General features: G+C 40.8%; 1 protein-coding gene across 2 annotated transcripts in view; it reads right to left on the bottom strand.

Annotated features, from left to right (window-relative positions):
• Positions 1–8,977, bottom strand: part of UGDH (UDP-glucose 6-dehydrogenase) — a 15,484-nt gene extending 6,507 nt beyond the window's left edge. The window contains exons 1-6 of one of the 2 annotated variants that reach the window (XM_010144903.1): positions 8,814–8,977; positions 5,893–5,994; positions 4,349–4,549; positions 4,069–4,266; positions 3,439–3,586; positions 2,194–2,288 (exon numbers count right to left, since the gene is read on the bottom strand). In XM_010144903.1, coding sequence (XP_010143205.1) covers positions 2,194–2,288; positions 3,439–3,586; positions 4,069–4,266; positions 4,349–4,549; positions 5,893–5,994; positions 8,814–8,975 — 906 coding nt within the window. In that variant the 5' untranslated portion in view covers positions 8,976–8,977. The remainder of the gene's footprint in view (positions 1–2,193; positions 2,289–3,438; positions 3,587–4,068; positions 4,267–4,348; positions 4,550–5,892; positions 5,995–8,813) is intronic. The other variant, XM_010144904.1, reaches the window with a different exon arrangement.
• Between the last annotated feature and the right edge of the window lie 521 nt (positions 8,978–9,498).

The raw sequence follows: 9,498 nt of genomic DNA, 5'->3' as shown, positions 1-9,498 counted from the left end.
CCTTGAAAAAAGAACAGTTTGGGTAAACCTTCACTACTTTTTTTTTTCCCCCTTTCCCTTTTGGTTTGTAACTATATACATATGTATAATATAGTCATGTGAATTTATTGTTTATTAGAAGTTTGTTTCAGCTTTTCCGAACGCAGACCGAGGTGTGAATTTCTTCCTTCCCTTTTAAAACCTCTTCTGTCTCCAAGGAGACAAAAAGGGGGTCCGGTAAGGGAATTCAAGGAGTTGTTTTACCTCGGTCCCTCGACCTTAACACACCTGTGAGTATATTTTTAATCCACACTAACACATTTCCATACACAAAACTGATGTGGTTAAACCAGACTAAGTGCCTCCCTTTTGTTATTACATGAAAGTGGGATCATTCATTGATTGTTCCTATAGTTTCTTCCAGGCTGCTCCATTTCTTTCCTACTGTGTCAATGCATCCATAGTCCTGCAGTGAACCAAACCTCTCCTGGATGTTTGCCAAGGCTCATGCAGTACATTAGTCTCTCCCCACTGACAGAATTGCAAGCCTCTCTACCATGGACTAGACTATCCTAATGAAGCACATTTGAGGAAGATGTCAATATGCAGTTGGCTTATGAAGCGGATCAGAAAGAGTCCATGTCTTCCTTGTCCCAAGCAATTAATTTAAGTTATAGCTGCCAGTAACTAGGCTGCTGCCTACCCCCTGGTTGGAGGTTAAACCATCTGAACAGGATGTAGAAAGCCACAGAACATCACAGATAACATAAGAAGCTCACTGAAATCAGAGAAGTTCCATGAGAGATGGCAAAGTTTCAAAAACAGTTATGGGGGAATTGAGCGAGATCCAGCCAAGCTTCAGACAACTAGAAGGGAGTATTAGGGACCTTTTGGGGAATAGAACCTTGCAAAACCAGAGCTTAAGTAACCCCATCAACAGTACCACGACAGCTTAGGTCATCATCATCGTGTCTCGGCTTCACAAAGATTTGGGAAGGGTTTTCCCCATACTTCAAATGTGAGCATGCCCTTCAAGCCTGTGCAGTGGATTTTTTAGGCGAGGCACAGCATGTGCGGAACTGGCTCCACCCTTTACACCTGAGGTTCATCTGCCAGGGCCTGGCGAGCTTGGATGGTGATAGTGAAGTCCTCAGGTCGTAGGTTTGGTTAGAGTATCCTTCTCTTAGAAGATGGAGCCTTACAAGGCTAAACGAGCTCCATCTGCCTGGGTTTGGAGTCAGAGTTGTCCTTCTCCTAGGATGGAAGAGACCCTACCGGAGGCACATGCCACAACCAGCACAGCTCTCAACCTCACAAGGGCACACAAGCTCCTTCCCCACGGCAAGGGGGTGCCTGTGAAAGAGGACAGCTTAGGTAACGGTAAAGGAAATACTGGGCTTCAGTATGGATGTGGCACAACTGACCAATGATGAAAAAGTAATTGTGTTCAGGTTGTTTATTTGACAGCAGACTGGGGTGGAGAAAAGCAAAGAGGAAAAAGGGTAACCAAAAAGGAAAGCTGTTAATAAAGGAGGCAGATCATGTGCTTGGTATTCTGGGGACATCTGCTAGGCAGGCTTGTACTTGATCACCACAGCCTAAATCAGGCCAAAAAAACAAAGCTGTTCTTTTGACCATATCACGTGTCAAAGCTGCTTCCTCAGTCAGGACTGGGAAGAGGTGCAAGGTGCTTTGACCAGTAAATGCTAGTACAAACTGAGCATCCTGGTATTGCTGTGTTGTACCAGGCCTGAGAGCATCCGCATCTTCCCAACCATTCCTAACATTAACCAGGGAACAGTAGCAACCACGTTTATTTAAAGGAATAGCAAGTTCTGCTGAGTTATTTTAGAAAAGGAACTATAAAGTTCCTGAGGAAAAGATAAGCTCTGAATTCAAAGTGGACGGAGATAAACAAATGCAAGAGAAAGACACGAGTCCAACCATGCTTGTACTTAATATTTTCTACCACTAGATAACTTCCTAATTCATTTGATCCAGACAATTTAATTCACCCCAAAAAAGTCAAAGCACCCATGAGTATCAAATGCCAGTGTTAGGCTGAGGGCCCTAAAATGTAAAGATGATTAACATTAAGGTATCTGCTCCTCAAAGATAAAACACACATTGTAAGTAGACAATACTCAAAAGCTCAATGACTGATAACTGTACTCTGGAGACACACTTCCCCCTCAGAAAGAGAGGAACTTGTACCTGTTGCCAGTAGCGGGCTACTTCGGGTAAGTTCAGTGCCTCACAGAGGTACACCAAATTCAACACATCCTTCTGGAAACAGCTACCTCCAAACCCTGAAAGAAAAAGGCTATATTACAGATGACTAAGGTACTACTGTAACCCAGTCTCTGGAACCAAGTAGTTTTTTCCACAGTCATTGATATAATTGTCATTATAATTTTTTCCCAGTATTTCACTGCTAGCAACAAAAATGTTACTTAAGAATCTCAAAATCCAACTCTTGGACTACTTTGTCGGTTACAGTAGCCTTACAATCTGCTTCAGGTCCCACTGAAGTCAATGGAAATTTTAACCCAGTCTCAGGGAAACATAAAACTCAAACCCTAGAGGCTGTCTTTTTTTATTACTGCAAGTGGGTGGACAGGCTCTTGGGTTTGATCTCCCCCCACCTAGAGATTTATATTAATATTTCTCAGAACAAGTCTGTTAAGATTAGGTTCTTTCCTCCCACACACCCAAATGGATATCTAATCATTGCCAAGAATCAAAGGTCACCACAGCTGACTAAGGGAGAACTGAGACAATTCAAGAGAGCCTTGATCCCTAGAACTTTGCTTTTGGAACTCAGCTGTGCTGTTGCTCAGCTGAGCAACACATCATAGAAGGAATTATAATAACCTAATTGGAATTTTGGTAACATATTTGCTATCTATTTTCACTCTTGCATAGCATCAAGGAGAGGCTGTATGTTATTTTCACGTCACCTTTCCTAGCACTACAGAGAGGCTTTAGTCTGTAAGTTTAAAAGTTTGTCATACTGCTCACCACTATCTCATCTCACTCTCTATAAACAACTCAATTTGACCTACAAATTAGAAGTTGCCATCATACATTCTGACCTACAGGCATCCCCTCAGGCCACTGGCAAAGCTCCTGAACAAAACTGCAACAGTTACAATTGGGAAGACATCAGTGATACTTCGGAAAAAGGTTGCAGCTTTTCTTTCCAGTGTCCCAGGCAAGAAAAACCACGTACCCTTGAACCCTTGGGTTTCAGATTGCCAGAGTCTGGAGCAACCTCAGTCCTAGACATTTTACCAGAAAAACTGATTTATACTAGTATTCCACAGCAATGTTTTCCACACCCTCATGACGTAGATTTTTAGATTATCAGATCACTTACTTCAAAATGCTACTAGTAGACCTATTACACTATTAAATGAAGTCCAGAAGACAAAAAAAAGGGGGAAGGACTTTGTTTACCAACACTGGCTTTGAGAAACTTATTTCCAATTCTTTGGTCTGTTCCAATAGCTCTTGCTACTTCTTCAACATCTGCTCCTGTAGCTTCACACAGGGCACTGATTGAGTTAATGCTGCTGATTCTTTGGGCAAGGAAAGCATTAGCTGCCTGTAAATAAAAAAACATAGTAGAGATAACTTGATTTTTCTAGAAACCAAGATGTCCACAGACCAAAGGGAGTTACTACTGGAAGGATTATTTTATCTATGTAACTAAGATACAAAATGGTAACAAAGTAGTTAATACATAAATGCCTGATAACGGGATCCACACAAAATAACATTAATGCTTAACTTGCAGAGTTTGAACCATTCTATGATGGTAATTGGTTTCTGCAGCACTGGAGGTTTACTCTTAGTAATAAATAACAAGTAATAAGTGACGAGGATTTAATCGTAAGTTCATACAATCTATTAGCTCAGCCAAGATAATTGGAAAAGATTAATATCCTTTGAAATACATATCGGATCCTCCCAACCACATCCGTCTTTCCTAGCTGCATCGCTTTATGTCAGTGAACTTCTGCTTCTAAGCCTTGTCTCATTTACATCATTTGCTCATTGCAGATAACAGCAGTGAGTAACACTAACCAGTTTAGAAAGTTCTGATGACCAGGTATTGGTTGTAAGGATTTTTTCTTTGGGCACCCAGTGCTCATAAACAGCACAAAGAGCACGGACAGCTTTCTGTCCCTCTGGAGAATCATCTCCACCAATAAGCACTCTGTCTGGGTTCTTCAGGTCCTTGATGGCTGTTCCTTCTGCAAGGAACTCTGGGTTAGATAGCACCTAAAAGCACAGAAATAAAGAACAGGTAAAAGCCAAAAGCAACAACCAGCCTTTACATACACAACTCAAAGGTTACACTTACCTGCAAATCCAAGTTAGGCTTAGTATTAGCATCAAATATTCGACGAATGCTCTCTGCAGCACGTACTGGAACTGTGCTTTTCTCAGTGACAATTTTATAGCCATTTGAATTTTGTACAATTCGTCTAGCACAAGCTTCAATGTATTTCAGATCAGCTGCTCGGCCTTTTCCCATCCCGTAGGTCTTTGTTGGGGTGTTAACCTAGTTACAAATACATGGAGGGGAAAGAATTGTCACAGGTCTCTCAGAACAAGACATACTGACAAGGTGAAATTGTTAGGAATGACATTTTCCTTCTCAGAGTCCAGCTTGCTTCTGCCCCAGAATTATTCTGGTAACCATATCAGATGAACAACTATTAGTTTTCTCAATTACCCATTTTGTCTTCTAAAGAAAGCTCATTAAATTCTATTTGAATAGAGGCCAATTCATAGCAGCTCTTCAGGCTTTGGTCAGCTCTGCAAGCTTCAGTGAAACTTAGTCCTTATTCTGGAAACACCAGTAATTTCATCATGATTACAGCCAGCCACCTTTTGTTTCCTGTCCCACATTAGGAGTGCAAAAATCCGCATAAGAATCTTGCAGCTAGTGAGGTAGTTACACTTCAAACCCACTTTGCAGTGAAACCTAAGTGTAGAGCTGCTGAAACCTGCTACACTGAATACACAGAAAAGGCAACGTGAGCGAAAACACCTCATTTAGATTAAGACACAGAGTTCTTTACATTACAAACTGAAAGAAATGGCAACAACATGTAAAACACAACAGCATGTTTTTAGCCAAGGACAGGTGGCAACATATGGGCTGTATTAGTAGCAGTCATTTTAGACTTGAATAGAGAAAAATACTGTCAGAAAGAGAGCTCTGTACTGAGGTGCCTTAACAAAGAGGAGCTCTCAAGAAAAGAGGACTTGAGTAACAAAAAAAAACTTAACTGTGACCTAGCAAGACGAATAGCAATCAATTCTTCTGGATTCTGCATTAGGAACAACCTTATAGATTACAAGAGGTCACACTGTTTGACTGGATCCTCTTTCTGATGGTGTCAATAGCTTAGAATTAAAGCTAGAAAATAAAGCCTGTCCCTCTTACATTAATACACTGGTTTTTAAAAGCTGCTAGAAATAAGTCATCTTTGTAACCCAATTACCAGTATCTGACTTTGCATCCCTGTCTAGAAACAGTAAGACTACTGTTACAGTCCCATAGATTTCAGTAGAACACTGCAGTTACAGATCTACACGATATTCTGCTCCACAATGCCACACGTCTAACCAAGATAAACATCAACATTATCATTTTGACTTAGTTTGTTCATTTGACAAACATTCTACTGCTGTAAGAAACATAACAAAATACAAAGCTTATTTAACATTCCCTCAGTACACACAAAGGCAGGGAGAAAAACTGACACAGTGACATGACACTGCTAACTGAATCTGTATGACAAAAAGGCCACTTTGTAACATAAGAGCAACATAATGATTAAATAAGAAACCAAGAAAGGACTACCATACACAACCACCTTCTCCCCCTAAACTTACAGAAATAAATACAAGGTCAGCTTCTCTAATGGCATCATCAATACTGGTAGAAAAGAAGAGGTTTCTTCCTCGACAGGATTCTACCACTTCTTTTAACCCTGGCTGAAAAAAAGCAGAAAAAAGCAGTTAAGGTTAATGCAGTTAGAAGAATAGTAAACTGCATGCCCAAACAAACAAGATATCATTTCAGATACAGAAAAACCTTTTCCATGGTGTGGTATGTTTTTAGCCTGCCAGATGTAAAGTAAAGCTTCTGTAAGATTTATAGGTAAATTTATAGGTAGGATTTATTAGGTAAAAAATAAAGTCTCTTCTTATTCAAAATACTCATAATGCTGTCTCAAACTTTCAGCCACAGCGAGTTATTTGCACAACCAGATTTTAGGCTCCAGTTGTTCCCATGCTCAATTCTACTACCATGAGCAACAGTCAGAGAAATACTTGTAGAGCAATGTTAAGTAGATAAAGAAGTTCAAGAAGTAAAGTCTTATAATATTGCCTAGGCTGCAGAAGATGTGGTCCTCCCTCTCCTTTTCCCTCAGCTACACATATAATGATCTCCCAGACATGAGATCTAAAACCCATTCATCACAACAAAACCCCATAAATACTTCCACCAAATTATCAAGCCCAGATCCAGTGAAAGTCTTTGGACCAGATTCAACACGGTGCCATGATACACCAGTAGCATGAAAGAATCACAGGCACAATATGATGAGACTCCCTCCAGAGACACATACTGTGCTGAAACACTTTCCTTTCCCTTAACATCTCCATTCAGAGAGGAGGAGCAGGAAGCCATGTGTACATGAGCAATCCTCTGTATTCGAATGGTCTACAAAATGATTTAACTAAGATACAGTTGTCGTACGTAAAATAAGTCTTTACTTTTTATTTGAAAAATAAAGTAATACACTAACTTGGCAAACAAACCTTCAGCTTGAGACACGCCTATCATGACACAAGGCATTTAAGTGCCAGAAAGGTAAAGATTTACTGGAGGGAGAGAGATAAAAATGAAGCAGCAGCTTCCTTATTCAAGACATTTTTGCAGTCTCACTTTATACCAAATACCTATTTAAAAGGAAAACAAAGGTCAGCACAGGCAGAATAACATGTTACAACCCATCAGATATTCCCACTATGATCTTACTGGGATGTAAATAGAAAGGCAGCCACCGAGATGATTTCGGACACCGGAAAGAAAAAAAGTAAAACAAAATACAAAAATCTCATTGTGCAATGACTCAATTTTATAACTGTCTGAACGAATTCTTGGCAGATTTTGTACATTCTTTGTAGGCAAGGGACACCACTCCTGGAAACAGATGTTGAGACTCTGGTTGTTTTTTGTTGTTGTTTTAGAAACATGCCAAGACCAGCTCTATGTCATGATTTAACCCCAGCCAGCAACTAAGCACCACACAGCCACTTTCTCTCTCCCTCCCAGTGGGATGGAGAAGAGAATAGGAAGGGTAAAAGTGAGAAAACTTGTGGGTTGAGATAAAGACAGTTTAACACGTAAAGCAAAAGCCATGCATGCAAGCAAAGCAAAACACAGAATCCATTCACTGCTTCCCATGGACAGGCAGGTGTTCACCCATCTCCAGGAAAGCAGGGCTCCATCACACCTAACAGTTACTTGGGAAGAAAAACATCATCATTCCAAACATCTCACTCTTCCTTCTCCCAGCTTTCTATGCTGAGCACGACATCACACAGTCAACTGCCCCAGCTGCATCCCCTCCCAACTTCTTGTGCACCCCCAGCCTACTCACTGGTGATGTGGTGTGAGAAGCAGAACAGGCCTGACTGTATAGGGTCTGCTTGGCAGTAACTAAAACACCCTTGAATTATCAGCACAAATCCAAAACACATGAAGAAAATGTACTCTACCCTAGCCAAAACCATCTACTTTAACTCATTCAAAGAGTCTACAGAAAACAAAGTACTTGCTTTCATGATCCTTATTCATGTCTCACCTGCTAGTCTGGGTATTATTCTATTATTTACAGATAAATGTATATGACCAAGTAGGTCTATTCACCTTCATTTGAAGAGCCATGGTATAGGTTTGGTTTTAAGACAAATAAAAAGCTGTTTTACAGTACAGACAGGATTCAGAAGACTTCTTATAGCAAAAGATTAACTGTTAGTACAGGCAGTATGCTTCATCTTCAGGAGCTGAGTACAGATATTTTCTATAGGTTTGAGTTCTTTTCATTGGGAGTGAAAACTTATGGAAGCATGAAGGACAGAGAGACTTATTCTTTAAGGGTGAACAGAACTAAAAATTAACAAGCACTAGGAGAAGCAAAATAAGTGTTTTCTATATCTTCAAATTAAAGTAATTCTGCAGTGAAGGAGTGACAGCATGATACGTTTAAAAATATTTTTTTATCTGGCCTAGACTTCTCAGGCCAGATTATTAATTTATGGCACAAGTGAACCAGGAATATGACTGTCCACATCTTACAGCATTGTTAAGATGGGCAGCACAGATTGGATTTTGGCAGTATTCAAAATGGAAGTAAAGCTTACCACACAGTATTACACATTCATATTGTGCTACCATGTAGCAGATAATATCTATAACTGAGTTTGAGGACTATGCTATGATTAAATTGGGTCCTGAAAGAAAGTCAGCACAACTCACTATATACACAATTACATTTTTCCTTACTAGGCGCTTCATATACAATCTTTCAATACCTGCCTACACCAGACAGACCAAGTTATTTCAAAAACCCATTTTAATGAGCAGTAGTGACAAGCAGCTGGTCCAGAAAACTCTTTTTGAAGGGTAGCACTGTGCTATACCTATTAAACTTCAGAAGTGACCCATGTGGAAACACTGCATGGTGGGAAGGATGCAAACACAACACTAGCTGGAAGAAGAGGCAATAGCAAGACAAGTTTACCTCATAGATTGGGAGCGTATCTGAATTCCAGGCATCGATTCTAGCCTCATTGACATCCACAACAGTAACTTTGATACTGGGACACATCTGTGCAATAACACTACAGGTTGGGCCACCAACATAACCAGCACCAATGCAGCAAATCTTCTTAATTTCAAACATGATTGCTCTAGTAAAAGAAGGGGGAAAACAGAGAATCAGGAGTTGTAAATTAAAATATTGGCTAAAATTCAAGGAAATAAAAAAGGACTTCATGATTTGAGATTTTGTTAAGCTGCCACAGAGAGAAACGTTTTCTTAGAGCTGATCTTGCCCAGGGAGGTGTTGGAGTCCCTGGAAGTGTTTAAAAGACACGCAGATGTGGCACTGAGGGACACGGTTTAGGGACCCTGGCAGTGCAGGTCTCTTCCAACCAAAACGATTGTGTGATCTCTTGAAATGAGCCACAATGATCCTTTCCCGTCCGGTAAGTCTTTGAAACCTGCTCCGCCGCAGGAGCGCCAGCTCACACAGACCATTGAGGAAGCGTTTTCTGTGGTCGCTTTGAAGCCTGCCAGCGTAAATACCACCCCCTTCGGCCGAGGAAATGGTGATGCCACGACAGTCCCAGGCACGAGCAGAGACCGCTGCTGCTGCTGCAGGCGGCGTACAGGAGGAGACAGCGGCGCAGCCCTACGGCGGCAGA

This window comes from Buceros rhinoceros, unplaced genomic scaffold, assembly GCF_000710305.1.
Source record: "Buceros rhinoceros silvestris isolate BGI_N320 unplaced genomic scaffold, ASM71030v1 scaffold7511, whole genome shotgun sequence".
Classification (NCBI taxonomy): domain Eukaryota; kingdom Metazoa; phylum Chordata; class Aves; order Bucerotiformes; family Bucerotidae; genus Buceros; species Buceros rhinoceros.
Note: the sequence above shows the minus strand (reverse complement) of the source record. Positions and strands in the feature narration are given on the sequence as shown.